Consider the following 21,205-nt stretch of genomic DNA (forward strand, 5'->3'; position numbering starts at 1 on the left):
GAATGGCTGTCATCAACTGTAAGGTTGCTTTGACGAGGAGGAGCAGGAGATCAGTACTTAACACTCTCACCTCATTGTTGAGGTCATTAGATATGGAGCACAAGCTTGTAGTGGGGAAGGAAATCAGCTGTGTCCTACCAATGCATCCATTCTGGCATTTGTCTGAAGCAATTTAGGGAAACCATGGAAAGCCAAAATCGGGATGGCCAGATGCAGGTTTGAGCCATTGTTCTCCCAAATGCGAGTCCAGTGTGCTAACTACTGCACTGCCTTGCTCATTAGGTCAGTTTGAAAACCAAAATGCTTTACTAGGCATAGTCCTATCAGAGGTGGTAATCTTTGCCTTCCTCCAGCCTATGAACTGACTTGTCTCTGCCAATTACAGGGAAATCTATAGTTTAATGTGCACTCAGAACTGCAGTGCTACTCACATCAAACTACACTTGACAATTAGCTACAGCATGAAAGAGACAGTGCATTATGAGCAGGATTTCAGAATTTGTAATGGCTCATGTGGCAAGATGCAGTGAAACACAAGATATCACTCTGAACATCACAGAGGTGGATTTAACAGTAATAAGAAATAGAAAGGCCAGATAAGATGTCATGCACTGATCTGTGATGTACTACCATGAAGGAGGGACATTGCTGAAACCGCGAGAGCCTGTATTTAACACTCTGAGGATGAAGTCAAGTATAGCTCATGTAGAAATAATGGTCCATGTGGCAGAAATGGCCTAAAGGTTCCACACCTGAACACAATTCATCTTCCTGATTTTCCACTGTTTTCTTCGCACTCACGGCTTCCCCTCAGATTTGGAATTGACATCTGTGTGGTGCTGCCATCATGTGAATATTTCTGATACTATTCAAACAACTTACAGGAATGCAACCAGGTGATATCTTCAACAACTGCTCATATTGTGTTAGGTGCACACACCATCATTTACAAGTCACAAATACAATGAAAGAGCTCTTTGTACAGGAAAATTAATACTTAAGTATGATGGGAAAGGAAGGAAGGATGATTGGGTTTAACATCCCATCGACGACGAGGTCATTAGAGACAGAGCACTAGGCTTGGACTATGAGAGTACGGCGAAGGAAATTGGCCATGCCCATTCAAAGGAACCATCCTCACATTTGCATGGAGCAACTTTGGGAAATCACAGAAATCTGAATTTGAACTGTCGTCTTCCAAAATACGTGTTCAATGTGCTGACCACTGAGCAAAACCACATGGTCGATATGCTGGGCTACACTGACCAAGAATCATAATACACCATATGCAGAAATACACAAAACATAAACCTTAAAAGGTAGCATCACTGCACAACCAAAGATGACCACTATCAGATGTTATTCACAGCTAATAGTAATTACAAACAAACGAGCAAGTAATATTAACTTTGTCCCTCAGTTGTTTGAGCACAGAGAGCAGGATTCTACGCACAATTTAAGAAAAATCTCCCTCTCAATTTATAAGGTCACCTGCTAATTTAATCTCAACTGCTTCCTAATAACACTATCACAATAGCTGGAAGTGGATGCTGGAATCTCTGCACTCTTATATTCCACAGGATGACTGGTGCCAGGGCAATGTTCTGCAGCAGCAGATTTGCTTAGCTGTTGTAAGCATGCATGACATTTACACTTAGCACACTGGTCCTCCACAGTTCTGATGGTCTGAGTAATGCATGAGACACCACAACAGCAAGGGAAACAGTGGACACCCACCTTAAATAAAACCAAGACCATTCTCTGCATACTCTAAAAGGTAACTTACCTTAGATGGCATAGAAAAACACACTTAACACCATGTTTCCACAGAATACGACCAGTCCTGTTGGAAATGCTACCTGTGTAACCCATATACACCACACACCTAGGTGCTACCACATTATTTTCATTGTTCACCTGATTTATAGTTGCTCAATAGTCCAATGCACATCTGATCTGTCTTTTACTTTAACTATAAGTCGAAAGGTGACTTCAAGGTGGATTAACTCAGTTAACAAACTTCCAGGGGCTGAGATGACATGGATTTTGGAATAAAGGTATGAAGTACCCTTCACACTGAGCTCAGCAGAAGATACAAATCAATGTGAGTTGGCTTCCTATAAATTGTGTGTCCCCAATGTACCATCAACCCTTCCAGAAAAGGAATGCAGCTATCATTTTTCACATTCATTGCGAAGCAACTACTTGGGCAGAGTGAAGCTGTTTAAATTCTCACTTCATGAGGCCAAATAACAAAAGTATTGTCTCCATATTCGAAAAAGCAAGTAAGTTTTAACGCTGCTGATACAGGCAACATTCCTCAAACTACTCCACAAACAGCTCGGCAATAATAGGTGGCAAACAGTTCCCCACTGCACATCCATCTGTCTGATCACAGAACTGGTCACTGAGTAAAAAGTAACTGGAAGTCAACAACTGTTGAAATAATGAAATTGCACACTGCAACCTCTAAAATATTGGCAGTTGTTGCAGATGTCAACTGGCTGCATTCCTGCAAGTTATTTGAACATTCTGTGGCCTGGGAAGAGCTCAAGTTTCATATAGTTCACTTCTATGGGGAGGAAATGTATCGTTACTAGTGGAAGTTAGATAAACTTTGCCATAGAAGAATGATGTTGCAATGTGGTTTTCATGGACTCCACAAACCATATTTTTAGTGTGGCAGTGACAGTATGTGGAACTACTATCACAAACATCTAAAAACCTCTGATAGTGGACTGGTCAAAACCTCCGCTCAGACTTTTCACTGACTCAGCCATCTATGCTGGAGGCTTTAATAGCCACCACAATGATTGGGAATTAAAGATAATGACACAAATGGCAACATCTTACATGACTGGTTGTCCTTGAATAATCTGCACCTAATTTTTAGTGCAAAGAAAAGAGGAACATTCTGATCAGCATGGTGCAGATTGGCACATGACTAGATCTATGCTTTACCCCTATCAGTCATGCTAACAGAAATGGTGAACTCGCAAATGGGAAAACACCAGAACCTTTCTTACCACAGTCAATATATGTCCATACTTACTGATTACGGAATCTATACACTTGGAATTAAAAAAAAAAAAAAAAAAAAAAAAAAAAAAAAAAAAAAAAAAAAAAAAAAAAAAAGGCAGCAATACACTGATAAACTTGAAGAACTCATTGCATTTATTCCAGTGCAGATTACAAACTATGATAGATTTACTCAAACTGTCAAAGAGGTAGCAAAAAGAACAATACCCAATGGACATTGGAAACAATGTATTCCCGGTGGGTCTAATCAGTGTGATGAGCTTTACAAGGAATATAAAATTCTACATTAACAAAAAATAGCAGTTGGACTTCTCATAGCTCTAAATGTTCAGAGAAGAAAGAAAAGACAAGAAACAACAGAGAGTATTGATTTCACACATTCAAGTTGCAAAGCTTGGCAATTTGGTGACACCATGACCTGTGGAATGGTTAAGAGACGTAGGTATAACGCTTAAAAAATTGTGATTGTTTTTAATCTTTTGTTTGTTTTTACACTATGTAGTTTTACATATATTAAAACATTTACACACAAATGTAAAACGTTCATGTAAACCATATGAATAATAACTGCAGACCTATCATGTATGGCATATGCATGGAATCGCCTTGAGACTGTCCTTAAAGTGATGAAATGCCTGTTGACAGGCAACCAACCACTTGCAATTGACACCCTTCTTGCGAAGCTTATTGAGAGGTTGCACTATCTGCGCCACTTGAGGAATGAACTTTGCACAGTACACAATTTTCCCCGGAAATGATTGCAACTGTTTATGGTTAGTGGGCATGTAGATAAATCTGTCAAAGTGGTCAATGCAATACCCTTGTGACTAAGCATCTGATGCTGAGGACAAAAAAAACTCCACTTTTCCAGCTGACAACATAAATCATTTTCCCAGAGCCGTTGGAAAAGGGACTCAAGATTCTTGTAATGTTCTGCATGTGTCTGCCTCATAACAATAATATCACCCAAATAGTTAACACAATGCAGAATACTGTGAGTAAATTGTTCTAATATATTTGGAAAATGCTGGCTGCACTCACAACTCCGAACGGTAAGTGATTGTTCCTGAATAAGCCAAACGGTGTATTTAAAATTAGCAACTGACATAAGTATCATCAGAAGGCAGTTGGAGATGTCCAAGCTTTAACTCCATCTTTGAACAATACTGGCCCCCTGACAATTTAGGCAACTCCTCTGGGCAAGGCAGGAGAAAGATCAATGTTGGACTAGGAATTAATAGTATACTTAGAATCACCAGTCGCAGAAATCAATCTGGGAGGAGTCCTTGTGACTCTGGGCCAATGGGAGTGAAACACGTCATTACCTGTCACCTGCAACCATAATATATTGGACTCAGCAAGAGAATCCAACTAGCCTCTTTCACTCCAACTCCAGCATGTAACCTACAAGAGGTGCCCTGTTAAGCCGAGCAACCCAGGGGAAGGTTGGGTAACCATTCCCAGGGGGAAGCTGAGTCAGTGAGCTGATCAGTGCTGGAGGCTCCAAGGCTCACAACCTCAGCAGGATCTTGGTCAATGCAACCATAATATATTGGACTCAGCAAGAGAATCCAACTAGCCTCTTTCACTCCAACTCCAGCATGTAACCTACAAGAGGTGCCCTGTTAAGCCGAGCAACCCAGGGGAAGGTTGGGTAACCATTCCCAGGGGGAAGCTGAGTCAGTGAGCTGATCAGTGCTGGAGGCTCCAAGGCTCACAACCTCAGCAGGATCTTGGTCGATGCGTCAGTTTTCAACTGACAAAAGCAGGGAGGAAAGCTCAGCAAATGCTACTACCCCAGGTGGTACCCAACCCAGTCGTCTTGGGAAGACGCATGCAAGCCTTCGGAATCTGGGGAGCCTGCACCAATATGCTACGAGGTATCGGAGACTCCTGCCAAGATTAGGCACAAATGCCTCAATTACTTTGCCACCTTTAATGCCAACTCACTTCTGAAGGCTGGTAAAAAGAAAAAACTTACAGGTAGCCAGCAGCAACATAAAATGCTAATAGCAGCAATTCAAGAGACAAGATTCGCAGACAAAGACACTTTTGAGTCAGAGGGCTACAGAATATTTAAAGGTAAAACTGGCAAACACATTGTAAAAACTATTCCTCATCTTGGCATGGGATTTATAGTCAACAAGAAAATTCAAGATTCCATCACACCAAATAGCCGAGTATCTACTATTTCTTTTTGAAGCACAAACAAAGTTTACAGCATTGTGAATGTTCATACACCTACTGACCACGCAAACAAGGGAGCTCCGAAAGGAACAGATGAATATTGGGAAGAACTAGAAGACTACCTATCCAAGATCCCAGACAAACACATCATCATTCTGGTCAGAGATTTTAGTGCGCCACTTGGAAAGAAGAGAAAATTTCAAGACAGTGTTGGAAATTACCCAGCACATAAAATAACGAACCACAATGGAGAGAGGCTCATGGGATTGTGTAAGGCTTTCAACCTAGTCGTGAAATCAACAGCATTTAAACACTTGCCAAGAAAACAGAAAACTTGGTCATGCCCAAATCCAAATCTTGGAGAACAACAAATTGATCACGCTGCCATCACCCGGAAAACACAATGAGAGAACCGGAATGTTAAAGTTCTGAGGAACGCCAATATGGATTAAGATCACTATCTTTCAAAAGATTACAATGAAGATAATTCCAAGAAAAACACAGACATAGAAGATAGACAGATCTGACACAGAAAAGCTGAGGCCCAATTGAGAATTCACTCGTAAACTTGAATCCTTAGATGGAGAGTACTGGAAAGAATTGCAACAAGCCCTGCTCAGGACAGCAAAGCAAACTGTTCTGCTTCTGAGACCGAAGAAGCATGCTTGGTGGAACAGAGATTGTGAGACAGCAGTGAAGCAAAGACAGCATGCGTGGCAGAAATGGAATGCCAAGAAAAATGAAGCTAATAAAACTAACTTCCTGGATGCTAGAAAACACGGTGAAAAATCATATGGGGAGTGAAGCGCCCATATGAGAAAATGCAGTTGGCACAAATTGAACAAAACTTCCAAAAGACAAATACACGAAACTTCTATAGAACTAATAAGGTCAATATCACCAAGTACAATCCTCCAAACTTCAAAGCTCCAAACAGGAAGCTAGCGCACAATGATAAAGACAACTGCCAGATATTAGCGAATTACTTTACAGCTCTTCTGAATTGTGAACCTCCAAACTCCACGTTTCCCTTTACCGACTATGTAGAAATAAACCCAAATTCATCACCATCCACGAAAGCTGAAATCAAGCTAATTATTGACTCGCTTAGAGACAATAAAGCACCAGGTGCAGATTCTATAATTGCTGAGCTTTGGAAGTATGCATGGGGATAAGGCAGTAGATAAACTAACAGAAATAATCAGGCAGATTTGAGCTTTGGAAGTATGCATGGGGATAAGGCAGTAGATAAACTAACAGAAATAATCAGGCAGATTTGGGAAACTGAAAGACCCCTCCACCTGGCTGGAAATCTGCTCTAACTCATCCTCTTTATAAGAAAGGCGACAGAACAGATATAAATAACTATCGTGGTATCTCTCTCCAATCAACAACCTACAAGATTCTGTCGAAAACTCTGCAAACTAGGACAGAAGAACAGCTAGACCAACAGCTGGGAGAGTATCAAGGATGTTTCAGACAGGGGCGATCATGCGTCGAACAGATAATGAACCTCACTCAGATCGATCCTTTTGTACATGAATCTCAGGAATAAAAATTTTGTTGTGACCTTTGTGGATTTCAAAAAGGCATATCACTCGATTTATTGCAAAAGTGTGATCAGAATTATAGAACAACTTGGCCTAGACAACAAGACCAAAGTGATAATCCAACAAACACTAACCAACACAACTCCACAAGTGAAATTTAGAGGAGAAACATCAGAAGCTTTTGAAATAAAGACTGGAGTAATATAAGGAGATGAGATCTTAACTCTGCTCTTCAACTGTGCCCTCGAGAAAGTGATTCGCGAGTGGCGTAAATAACTGGAAAACTGAGGAACTAAAAATGTTGCCAGACTGGGTTACAAGAAACAAAATCTTGAAATCGATGGTCTTGCTTCTGCAGATGATCTTGCAATTTTTTCTGATTCCATGGAAACAGCTGAGGGACAGACAGATTAATGAGCTTAACGCACAAGTACAGAAGGCTGGACTCCAAATTTCATTTGAGGAAACAGGGTTTATAATGAACATAAACTCACCACCAAGGGAGCTTGTAGTGGGTCAACGCAAAATTAAGCGAGTTGAAAAGTTGAAATATCTCAGAGAATTGATAGCAGCCACTTTATCAGAGAAAGAAGCCTTCATATCACGCATGAACAAAATGGAAATGGCATTCCATTTAACCGAAAACATTTACAACAAAAGATCAGTATCGTTCAATGCAAAGTTAAGGCATTACTGCTGTATTATCCATCCAAAGGTACTGTACACTTCTGAATGCCTAGTAATGAACAAAAAGAAGGCCTAATCGAAAAACCAGAAGCCAAGAAAAGGAAAATTATGAGAAAGATCTTAGGTCCCATCAAAGAGATTGGGGAATATAGAAGACGTTACAAACATGAACTGTATTCCCACATAGAGAAGATAACCGATACCATCTGGAAAAGAAGGATTATGTTTTATGGATGTATCAGCCGAATGAGCCCTGAAAGACTCGCCAATCATATGATCACCTACTTTCAGGAAAAGAAAACGAAATGGGCCTGGTTCACAGAGGTGGAGAAAGATCTTAAAGTGGGGATCACCCATGATGACATCTTGGAGCACGTCCCACTCAAGGAGAAACTTATGGCATGGCAGTGTTTCCAAGAAAAGCCAAAACTAAAACCAGGAAAGGCTTGGACCCAGGGGAGGAAGGAGCAACGCCAAGAACGAATGCAGGAGCACTGGGCAAACATCAGAACATGTAAAGAAAGACAGTTGAAATAATGTGGTCGAAAGACAGCCTAATCGAATCAACGAATGAATGAAGACTTAGAATCACCACAAATACATAATGAACTGTTCAGTTTTCCAATACTAACCACTGCCATTGCCCACTGACTAGTGGAAACCAGGCAAAAAATGCCCTGGTCTTGGAGCCATGTGAGTTACGCCTAAGCAGTGTCACAAGTGGCAAAATTTAGACACCGCAGAAGGCTTCAGAGTAATATGAAGTGTATATTTATATGTACATAAGTAAGTGATGGCTCAAAAATTTGCCTGTCTATCATGCACAAGGCACCACACTCAGAACAAGAAACTTTAGTTGACACTAAATTAACTTGGTCCTCTACTGGAAAAACAACACTGGTAAAGGCATCTAAGACAAAAATGTTAATAGGGCAGCACACCACTAATAGTTTAATATTTCTAAGGCCACCAATGACTATTCTCTGAGGAGAGGATTGGCCCTGCGGCAGTAAGAATGGACCTGGCACCATGCCCATTGCAGTGGAGATGAACTGAGCCAGCTACATGTGTCCTTGTTTATTAAAGACATGGAATGGTAATATCGATGTCTAGCTGAGATTTCACAGAGTGGCTGAGTAGTGTCATGTCCAATGTGAGTTCCTGTAGCAGCACGGAAACTGCCAGCTCCACAGTGGTGTTCTCACACTGCGGCTGAGCACACTGCCGGTGGGCCAGTCGTTGACAAATAATAGCCAGGGGACTGCTTCTGCAGGAAGCCCAGGAGTCCACTGCCTGATGCAGGCATCGACTTTTGGTATGCATACTACTGCAGCTAGGACAGGACTGGGGCTTCTTTGACATGTCCAACTTATGTCACAATGCTGAGGAGGGAGGGCGATTCTGACCTGCTCAATTAACAAAACAAAAAAGGTTAGCCTATTCTCAGGAAGGAGCTGAAGAATCAATGTAATGAAGTCTCCCACAAGGTGCCGGCAATTCAGATGTCCATGAACTCAGGTGAGACTTAAAAGAGACAGATTTACAAGATGATGAGTCAGAATCATCAGATGACTGCTGCCTGTGATAGCAACTAACAACTTGGGAAACTTTCTTTTTTTCTGAGCAGCCAAACAACTGCAAACGATTTAGCAATTTGAAGTACTTCACCCAGACTAGGATAAGACTGAGGAAAAGTATTAGCTACAACCTCCCTGTCAGGGGCATCACCTACAATCACATCTTGAATCAATGATTCCATCTATGAAACTTTACAGTTCTGGGACATAAAATTGCACTTGCTTATCAGACCATGCAAGCTGCAGCTGTATACAACTGTCCACGGTGTTCATGACACTGATTAAACTGGAGCCTAGCAGCAACACTGTGTGTCGGCTGACCATAGTATTTGATTAACAGAAATCATTGAAAGACTGGTCCAAGAATGGCTGCAATTAGTGCACCACTCCATTAAAACAACTACGAGAAGACAAAAGCACATCACTCTGCTTCCTACCAAAAATACAATAAGCAAAACAGTACAGTTCAAATTGGTAGAGGTAGACTTTCCAGTTTTCCACAGACTTGAAAAAGACAGTGAATGGCAGAGGGGGTGTAGCTATGGCCACTGACTGATGTTGAAGTTGCTGCTGAGAAACAAGCTGCAGGAGAACAGCCTGCTGTTCTTTACACTGTTGTTATGTAGCCTCAGACTGTTGCTGACGAAGTTACATAAACTTCAGGTCCATAAAATAGGAAGCAGGAGGTGGACATCGCCATAAACACAACACGATAAGATCTCATTACCATTAAAGTGTCCACCTCTGATACAAACCTGTGATCTGTTAACAAAGCCAAGGCTATCATGAGTGAAGCACTGCATAAACACCATTAATGTAAGCCATACAGTGAAATGTCCAAAGCAGGGTCAAAATCTGAATAGCGGCTAACTGAGTACATCCAGCATACTGCTACTGGGTGAGACCATGTGACCTGTGATGGTGCCAGACTACGTCTAGTGTAGAGCCTCTGTTCCACTAACAGTCGTGTCTGCTGGTGGGAATATTAAAGTAGGATACTAGGAAAATGTTGTCAACAAAGAAGATTGCTTACAAAAAACTCATTTAACCCATCTTAGATAACTGTTTAAGTGTGTGGAACCAGTACCAAATAGGACTAACATGAAATAGACAAAACCATCCTGTGAAAGCATACTTACAAAATTTCAGTCAGCTTTATTTGATGAATCTGCACACGTCACTCCTTTAAGTATTGTGAAGAAAAGTTAGACTAATTACAGTACACACAGAGTTATTTAAATAACATTCTTACCCAGTTTCACCTGTGAATGTAAATGGAAGAAACCATTATTAATGACACAGTGGGAAGCACACCATGCCATGCACTTCACAGGATTTAGATGTAGAAAACAAGCAATGTCTTCGCAAGGCAACTCACAGAGATTTGATCTCACGATTGTTGAATCACTGGTAGCATGTACTGGTTCTTGAGCCACTTAAACACAACCTTTATCAGTTCCCAAAGTGTTATACACTGAGGTGACAAAAGTAATGGAATGGCAATATGCACATATATATGTGCACAAGGTATGAAATGGCAGTTCCTTGGTAGAGCTGTTATTTGTACTCAAGTAATTCATGTGAAAAGGTTTCCGCACAACAAGAATTATCAGGCTTCGAACAAGGAATGGCAGTTGGAGGTAGACACAAAGGACATTCCATTTCAAAAATTGTTAGGGAATTAAATAGTCAAGATACACTGTGTCAAGAGTGTGCTGTAAATAGCAAATTTCAGGCATTAACTCTCGCCATGGTCATTAACGCAGTGGGCAACAGCCTTCACTTAACGACAGAGAGCAGTGGTGTTTGTGTAGAGTCATCAGTGATAACAGACAAGAAAGAATGGGTGAAATAACCAAAGAAATCAATGTGGGATGTGCGACAAATGTATCCGTCAGGAAAGTGTGGCAACATTTTGTGTTACTGGGTTACGGCAGCAGACGACCAACACGAGTGCCCCTGCTAACAGCACAACATCGCCTGCATAACCTCTCATGAGTTCATGAGAACCCTACACAGCTGCAAAATCATGGTCTGGTCAGATGAATCTGATTTCAGTTGGTAAGAGCCGATGATAGGGTTCGAGTGTGGCACAGACTCCACAAAGCCATGGACCAAATTGTCAACAAGGCACTGTGCAAGCTGGTGGTGGCTCCATAATGGTGTGGGCTTTGTTTGCATGGAATGGACTGGCTCCTCTGGTCCAACTGAACCAAATATTCACTGGAAATGGTTGTGCTTGGCTATGTGAAGCCCAACTATTGCCATTTATGGACTTCATGTTCCCAATCAATGATGAAATTTTTATGGATGACAATGCAGCATGTCACTGGGGCACAATTGTTTCTGATTGGTTTTGAAGAACATTTTGAAAAATTTGAACAAATGACTTGGCCAACCAAATCACCTGACATGAACCCCATCGAACATTTCAACAGGTCAGTTCGTGTACAAAATCCTGCATCGGCAAGAGTTTCGCTATTATGGACAACTATAAAGGCAGCATGACTGAGTAATCCTCCAAGGGACTTCCAACGATTTGATGAGTCCATGTCATGTTAAGCTGTTGCACTACGCCAGAAAGAAGGTGGTCCAACACAATATTATGAGGTATCCCATGACTTCCGTCATTTCCTGATAAATTCTTGCATATCTCTGTTGCTGCTGCATTTCTTTTGTAAACAATCTCAACAGGTTTTGAAGTCAGCCATTTTTGCAGAAACTGGCATGACTGCCCAACATGGAGACAAATACTTCAAAATTAAATTAAGAATGTGTCTGAAGTAAGAAAACAGTACACTTCTTTTTTCTAGTTTTGAAAGACCACTGCATACCTCATGCAATTTCATTGCAATACAGCAATTTGAACCAAAGATTATCTGCATCTTAAGTATGTCTGTATAAATATTCAATCAAACCATCTAGTTGAGTAATTGTTAAAGAAACCTTTTGAAGCAAACTGCCAGGGAAAAAGTTTGAAATAAGACATTTCATATGTTTCTTTAACATTAAAAACATCAATGACAGTGTACAAGTATCTTAGCTGTTGTTTCAAAATTATTTTCATTGGTATGCAGGGCAACATGCTTAAGTTTTTCACGTAAATAACTTTTGATTCTTTTAAGATATTTGTCATCATTTTTCACTTAGACAAATAGCAATTACAGGCCTCACGAAACCAAGACCAATGTGTTTTCGCAACATTATTATTCATATAGACATTAACTCTGTTTCATTTATTTTTGTGAAACTGTGGTACTTTTCGTGCCAGAATAGATCCATATGAGACAAATTTAGAGACACCACTTTTTTGTAGGTCTGACAGGGAACTGTGGTCTAAAAATGCATTGAATATGGGAATTTGTGTGCTGTTGCGGCCATTCTCTTGATGCGCCATCCAGATGATTACTCCAGTCTTCATGGAAACTGGGGTCACAAGGCAAGCTGTGCATGATGTTTCCACCATTCTCAGCAGAAACATATGTCGTTGAGACAAGAGATACTTTGTAAGTTGTGTGCTGCCCACTGGAGTATTTGAATGAACTATAGTGATGTCACTTTTTAGGTAAGATTTATTCAATGGTAGGCAGTAATCAATTTGCAATGTGTTACTTGTGAAACATACACACTGTACACTCATTAGTAATACTTAAATCATTTTGAGAAGCACTATTTACTAATGAAGAATAGGTCAATACGCTCTTAATTTATGCTGAACATCACCAAAATGTGTCAAGAATAGCAGAACTGAATACAGAATAATTCCCATGTAGACACTTTCCAGCACAAATCACTTTCCTTAATACAGCAGAACTACTGATACTGCAGATTTTGCTCCAACAAAATATATTCAATGGAAAACAGTGGCCAACAAAGCAGCAGTTCTTGCAGCTACTGCATTAAACATGCATGTCAGTTCCTGTGAAATGCAAAAAAAGAATGCTATCACATAGAAAAATGTTTTGAATATTCTTCATAGATATGAATTTCAGTGACCCATATTTCCTTATATCAAGAGCTACACAGCAGTGATTCTCAATATCATTTGGAGTACTGTCAATGGACCCTCCAGAAATAGAAAACTTTCGTGGAGGAAGTACTGTTTGCTGGTTAGGTAACATTTACTAACCATGGTAATGAAAATTTGAGAAAGAAGCATTACTGGTCAACAGTAAACTCACACTGTCTCTGTCATGTATTTAACGAATGCCTCAGGAATGTGAATGTGTGAAGCAGAATAATCGGATAGCACACGACCAGCATTTATTTAATTGACAGTGCACTAATTAGAAGGGGTGGGAGGTGGAACATGTTTTTTTTTGGTAAGTATTTAACACTTGCCATTAGAAAACATGACTTTGAATATCTGTTGAACAATGTCTTTCCAGCATGGACGTCCTGCCTACAACCATTCAGAAACAAGAGATGCAGTAAACTGATTTTTCCCAAACTGGAGAGTCAGGAGGAGTCCTATCCAGAGATTTCTGGCAGGATCACTTGATTAATGTCATTACACTTCTGCCTCTGGGGTACTGCAAACCATGTGGTCTATAAGAAGCTTTCAGTGATTTAGAATGATACAAAGCAGTTAACTACTGCTGTGTGTAAAGCAATCACTTCAGATATATTTGCACCAGTGACGTTGACACTGTTGCAGCGTGTATGTAACTGGCATTATTATTAGTTCTCACTTTGAACATACTCTTCAGAAAACTTGTCAACAGAAGTGTGACAGCACATAAAACTACCTTCACTGTGTTCAGTTCACAGTCTTTGGTTTCATTTATTCCACACATTATTTGAGGTACACTGTTTTACATGCATGCAAATAACACAGCAAACAGTACAAGTGTCAAAAAGAAGAAGTCATTTGATTTTCTCACAAAATCTCAACTATTAAGACATAAAGAAATTACAGACATCAGTTGGCAACTGCCATTCTCAAACCTGTGGCACAAGTTTTAATTTTAAATGTAATTTAGGAAAACTTCATAATAAAATTAGACTACTGTCTTTTTATAGAATTTTTACTGTGTCAATACATGTTTTGGAGCCCTTGTGACTCTAAAATGTACATTAGCCAGTAAACGCTCTTCAACAAGATGGTATACAGATTTCATTATTAGTTTTCCAATTATTTCACTGATTCAGTTCTGTCAAGAACAGCCACTACGGCAAGCATGAAAAAGGAATATTAAGACTTAACATTTCATTAAGAATGAGATCATCAAAGATGGAACATGTATTCGGGCTGGGTAAGCATAAGGAACATTGACATTAAGCAATATAAGAAACTCATGGAAAAAAATTTGCATAGTTAAACGTGGGTCTGAGCCAGAAATGTTTCACTGAAACCATTGCCCTACATTGCAGGCACCCTAGATTCTTCTTATAGCAATTTCAGAATTATAACCTGCTATCTAAAATCCGGAGCAACTAATCTAACACCAGAATTCAATGCAGTAGCTACTTTTAAGAGAGACCTTTGTTAGTTGCTGTGGGTAAGTGTGTTTCTTCATAAGGTACAGCAGCTCATTTACACTCTTTAAACCACAGATGACTGAAAACATTTGACTACGTCATGTGTGTCATTTTAAGCCTACTTGTTGAGTTGAGGCTCACATTCTCCTAAGGTGCAATGCATGTGAGCCTTATCTCATGCTTATCAGCAGGGCATCAAGCAGACTGGTAATGTTTCCATACATTTGTAGAGCAGCATCATGTAGTGGGAGTTTGGAGTGATCTCGCAGGAATGTCACTCAATAGTAGCACTACAAAAGGAAACCTGGAACTCATCTCATGCAGATATAGTTTCAGTCAGTACTCTAGACATATAGTTTATCTACTCACAGTGTAAAGAATGTACAAACATAGTTGGGCTAGCATTCTGGAGAATTTAAAACAATGTCTTGGGTGCAATATTCATGTATTAAGTATCCAATCAATAATTTAAGTGATGTGATCTAATAACAATGCCCAGTATTTCCACCTATGAATATTTTGGAACCATGAGCAACTACTGATACAGGGTGGCTCAAGATTTTCCATCCATTCACAAAAAAAAAGAGACCACAGCTCATACAGCTACAGCCGGCTCTTGGCAAAATTTGACACATGTATCAAGACTTGTCCTCTGAATATATATATATATATATATATATATATATATATATATATATATATATATAAATAGAAAGAAACTTCCACATGGGAAAAATATATTAAAAACAAAGATTACAAGACTTACCAAGCGGGAAAGCGCCGGCAGACAGGCACATGAACAAAACACACAAACACACACACAGAATCACGAGCTTTCGCAACTGGCAGTTGCTTAGTCAGGAAAGAGGGACTAAGCAACTGCCAGTTGCGAAAGCTCGTGATTCTGTGTGTGTGTTTGTGTGTTTTGTTCATGTGCCTGTCTGCCGGCGCTTTCCCGCTTGGTAAGTCTTGTAATCTTTGTTTTTAATATATATATATAAACTGTTCAATTATATTTAAAACCTACCTTGAATCCATTTCCTTTCTGCTCTTCAGTCTGATCAATATCCTTCTCCTGAGCAGATTTCATGAACCCAATAACATTTTCCAACTCCTTACGAGCATCATCTTCTTCTGGACAAGGCACATCTCTCTCAATTGTATAGGTTCCTGCTTCACTGACAGTGTCATTCGAAGAGTCATTTATCACTTCCTCAATATCATCAATCATTTCATCAGGATTTTGTGCCTGAACTCTTATTTCAATGTCATTATCATCGTTCGTGCTGGCAACTAGCCATTCTTCTTTACAGTTAGCATCAATATCTTCAAAAGGACTAGCAACATTATTTAAAGATGTGTTGTGTCGCTTTTCCTTCACTTCGTCGCTTAGCAGTCGATCTCTTTCAAAAAACTTTTGTATTTGCTGCTGCTCACACGCAGACATTAATTTAGCTTTAATCTGGGAGCTATGTTCAGCTAAAATTTTTTTCTCTTGAGCAAGATTTGTTGTTCTAATACCTATTAACAAGAAATGCATATATTATAACCCCTGGAGAATATACACTACTGGCCATTAAAACTGGTACACCAAGAGGAAATGCAGATGATAAATGGGTATTCATTGGACAAATATATTATACTAAAACTGACATGTGATTACATTTTCACGCAATTTGTGTGCATAGATGCTGAGAAATCAGTACCCAGAACAACCACGCCTGGCCGTAATAACAGCCTTGATACGCCTGGGCATTGAGTCAAATAGAGCTTGGATGGTGTGTACTGGTACAGCTGCCCATGCAGCTTCAACATGATACCACAGTTCATCAAGAGTACTGACTGGCGTATTGTAACGAGCCAGTTTCTCGGCCACTATTGACCAGACGTTTTCAATTGGTGAGAATCTGGAGAATGTGCTGGCCAGGGCAGCAGTCGAACATTTTCTGTATCCAGAAAGGACCATACAGGACCTGCAAACATGTGGGCGTGCATTATCCTGCTGAAATGTAGGGTTCTGCAGGGATTGAATGAAGGGTAGAGCCATGGGTCATAAAACATCTGAAATGTAACATCCACTGTTCAAAGTGCCGTCAATGCGAACAAGAGGTGAGAGAGACGTGTAACCAACGGTACCTCATACCATCACACCGGGTGATACGCCAGTACGGCGATGACGAATACACATGTCCAATGTGCATCACCATGATGTTGCCAAACACGGATGTGACCATCATGATGCTGTAAACAGAACCTGGATTCATCCGAAAAAATGACGTTTTGCCATTCATGCACCCAGGTTCGTCATTGAGTACACCATCGCAGACACTCCTGTCTGTGATGCAGCGTCATGGGTAAGCGCAGCCATGGTCTCCGAGCTGATAGTCCATACTGCTGCAAATGTTGTCAAACTGTTCGTGCAGATGGTTGTTGTCTTCCAAACGTCCCCATCTGCTGACTCAGGGATCGAGACGTGGCTGCACGATCCGCTACATCCATGCAGATAAGATGCCTGTCATCTCGACTGCTAGTGATACGAGGCCGTTGGGATCCAGCATGGCGTTCCATATTACCCTCCAGAACCCACCAATCCCATATCCTGCTAACAGTCATTGGACCTCGACCAACGCGAGCAGCAATGTTGCGATATGATAAACCGCAGTCGCGATAGGCTACAATCCGACCTTTATCAAAGTCGGAAACGTGATGGTACACATTTCTCCTCCTTACACGAGGCATCACAATAACGTTTCACCAGGCAACGCCGGTCAACTGCTGTTTGTGTATGAGAAATCGGTTGGAAACTTTCCTCATGTCAGCACGTTGTAGGTGTCGCCACCGGCGCCAACCTTGTGTGAATGCTCTGAAAAGCTAATCATTTGCATATCACAGAATCTTCTTCCTGTCGGTTAAATTTCGCGTCTGTAGCACGTCATCATCGTGATGTAGCAATTTTAATGGCCAGTAGTGTAGAATAATGACTTTTTAATTTGTGTACACAAGTTATGCAGATGAATCTGTTATGACAGTTACTTATTTTCTTAGAGCAAAATTTGATGTAATTTTGTATCGAAAGTCCTCTATACCCGTTCCTTCATTGCACAAATATTATTTAACTGAACAATATTCATAAAGAAAATATATGAAACTTCCTGGAAGATTAAAACTGGGTGCCGGACCGAGACTCTAACTCAGGACCTTTGCCTTTCACTACCCAAGCACGACTCACACCTCGTCCTCACAGCTTTACTTCTGCCAGTTTCTCGTCTCCTGCCTTCCAAACTTTATAGAAGCTCTCCTGCGAACCTTGCAGAACTAGTACTGCTGAAAGAAAGGATATTGCAGAGACATGGCTTAGCCACAGACTGGGGGATGTTTCCAGAATGAGATTTTCACTCTGCAGTGCGGTGTGCACTGATATGAAACTTCCTGGCAGATTAAATATATTTCCATTTCAATGGGTAAAAAATGTTACCTGTGGCAAGCATGGTACTCTATCACATCAAATGTCTGCATACATTGCTTTTACTCTGCAGTTAAGTCTCTAACGTGAAATACCCTAATAACTGGTATTATTATAATGTATCGATAGTTCTGAAAACACTTTCTACCAGATACTGAATGATAACTGAAAGAATTTTAAATCTGTGAAACTGAAGACAATCTTTGGTCATAGTTTTTTCCCTTTATTTTATAACTAGTTTCTATTTTATTAGATCATTATCTGATGTGTCTGTCCTGCTAAAGCAGTAAACAAAACATAAACTAGTTACAGCCAAGAAAGAGCTGTCAAAATTGATAAAAATATAATAAAACTGCAATAAAACACAGCTGACCCATAGTACAGGGCCATTAATAGTATGCTCACGGTGATCATATATAAGTAAATTGTATTTTTACCACTTCTGATGGTGCCTATTTTGGCTAAAAATTCTTTATGGTTTGTATATTAGTTTAGGAAGATATGTGCATCTGGTGAAAAAAATCTCATAAGACTGAAACTAGTAATAAAATAAGGAAAAAATTATTTGGCCAAAGAGTTTTCAATTCCACATTTTTTAATGTTGTATCGCTGTATACTTCAGTGTGGTTTGCCCCACCTAATTTAAAAGAGTTTAAGTCAGTCTCCCTAGCAATCAACTAGCAAAAAAGCAGATGGGTCATAGGGATCTGCAAGCTATAGAGTTCTAACAGACTACAGTGGCAGTTTGCAATACTTCACTCATAGTCATACTGCTTCAAAATGCTACTAGAATACTTGGTACATAGGGAAACTACTTCACAGAACCTCGTAGAAGTGTGCAACATTTCACATCAGTATAATCAATCACTATCATCACATTTACCTTCTCCAGTAGATTATGTGCACCAAAAGAAGATGTGACAGTACACTCATAAGATTTCTCACTGGAGTGACTTGTGAGACCTAAATTTATTCAGTTCTTGAAGTCCCCCATGATAGTGTGCCCCCAAATGCGTGGGAATTTCAGGGTGACCACGATTGATTAAAACACATCTGCTATGTACAAAAATTTGCACTATTTGTCTAATATCTTTTGTGACAGACCTCGTATAAAATATTTTTCAGCAGAACACATGATTTCATCTGCAGGAAATTACTTTTCCACTGCCAATGAGACAATCAGTTTTGATAAATTGATCACAGTGTAAGGACAGAGTTCCACTTCAATAGCTAGTCATGTGCTAATAGATTACGACAGATAGGATGATGAAAGGATGTAGGGAACAGGTCTCACCACCTCTGTCTGTTGCTGGGACATTAGCCATGAGGCAAAGAGTTGGAAGTAGGGGTGGAGCATAGATGGACAAGGATATTGCATAGGTTCAATGGGCAGCAAAATACCACTAGTGGGTAGGATATTTCTCATTTCAGGGAATGATGAGAGGTAGTTGAAACTCTAGCGGGAACACGATTCAGTTGTTCCAGTACTAAGTGATACTGCGTCATGAGGGCAGTGTATTTTTATGGCTGGATGGTGGAAATGCGGGAGGTGATAGATGACTGGAGAGACAAGGGATGGTAGATCTGTTTCTGTACAAAAGTGGGAGAGTAATTTCAGTTAGTGAAAGCCTCTGGAGACCCTTTGTGTATTTGGAGAGGGACTACTGCTCATTAGAGATGCAAAAACCACAAATGGCTACGCAGTATTGAAGGGAGGTATTGCTGGTGACTGGTAGGTTTGAGGCAGACAGAGATACCCCTCCAAATATGCCACAGGTCTCACTCGGGCTTTCAGAGATTGAAATTCCCTTCCAACAGATCTACCATGCATTGTCCCTCTAGTTACCTGCCACTGTCCAGCCACAAAGGAGTGCTCCCCTCATGACTCAGCACCAGCCAGGACTGGAGCAGCTTAATCATTTTCTCTGTCAGAGTTTTGACTACCTCTCTTCATGCCTTGAAATGAATAATAACCTATCATATAAGATGAACATCAACAAAAGCAAAATGAGGATAATGGAATGTAGTCGAATTAAGTCCGGTGATGCTGAGGGTATTAGATTAGGAAATGAGACACTTAAAGTAGTAAAGGAGTGTTGCTATTTGGGGAGCAAAATAACTGATGATGGTCAAAGTAGAGAGGATACAAAATGTAGACTAGCAATGGCAAGGAAAGCATTTCTGAAGAAGAGAAATTTGTTAACATCAAGTATAGATTTAAGTGTCAGGAAGTCATTTCTGAAAGTATTTGTATGGAGTGTAGCCATGTATGGAAGTGAAACATGGACAATAAATAGTTTGGACAAGAAGAGAATAGAAGCTTTTGAAATGTGGTGCTACAGAAGAATGCTGAAGATTAGATGGGTAGATCACATAACTAATGAGGAAGTATTGAATAGAATTGGGGAGAAGAGAAGTTTGTGGCACAACTTGACTAGAAGAAGGGATCGGTTGGTAAGACATGTTCCGAGGCATCAAGGGATCACAAATTTAGTATTGGAAGTCAGCGTGGAGGGTAAAAATCGTAGAGGGAGACCAAGGGATGAATACATTAAGCAGATTCAGAAGGATGTAGGTTGTGGTAGGTACTGGGGGATGAAGAGGCTTGTACAGGATAGAGTAGCATGGAGAGCTACATCAAATCAGTCTGAGGACTGAAGACCACCACCACAACAACAACAACAACAACAACAACCTCTCCACCCCTTCCACAGTGGTATTCCACTGGCCATCGCAGCTACGCAATAGCCTTGCCCTTTCCTATTCCACACTTGCTCCCATCACCTTGTCTCATGGCTTATATCCCTGCTATAGACAGAGGTACAAGACATGTCTCCCACATCCTCCCACCACCACCTACTCCCATCCTGTCACAGACATCCCTTCAGAGAAAAGGCTGACTGTGAAAGCAGCCATGTCATCTACAAACAAAGTTGCAACCCCTGTGTTGCTTTCTATGTGGGCATAACAGCTAGGAAGATGTGTGTCTGCACGAATGATCAATGGCAAACTGTGGGCAAGAGACAGGTGGAACAGTTGCTGAACATACTACCCGACATTATGGGCTTCACTTCAATGACTGCTTCACAACCTGTGCCATCTGAATCCTTCGCATCAACACCAGCTCTCTAAATTGCACTGGTGGAAACTTTCCCTACAATATATCACAAGACATTCTCTATTACCATAATCCTCATGTCCTCAAGCTTCACTAGTACTGG

At 40.4% G+C, this 21,205-nt stretch overlaps 1 protein-coding gene across 1 annotated transcript in view; it reads right to left on the bottom strand.

Annotated features, from left to right (window-relative positions):
• The window catches only part of LOC126337034 (uncharacterized), a 105,739-nt gene that overhangs the window by 70,004 nt on the left and 14,530 nt on the right, over positions 1-21,205 (bottom strand). Inside the window, exon 4 of the mRNA XM_050001336.1 lies at positions 15,549-16,042. Within this exon, the coding sequence (XP_049857293.1) occupies positions 15,549-16,042 (494 nt within the window). The remainder of the gene's footprint in view (positions 1-15,548; positions 16,043-21,205) is intronic.

This window comes from Schistocerca gregaria, chromosome 2 (genome assembly GCF_023897955.1).
Source record: "Schistocerca gregaria isolate iqSchGreg1 chromosome 2, iqSchGreg1.2, whole genome shotgun sequence".
Classification (NCBI taxonomy): domain Eukaryota; kingdom Metazoa; phylum Arthropoda; class Insecta; order Orthoptera; family Acrididae; genus Schistocerca; species Schistocerca gregaria.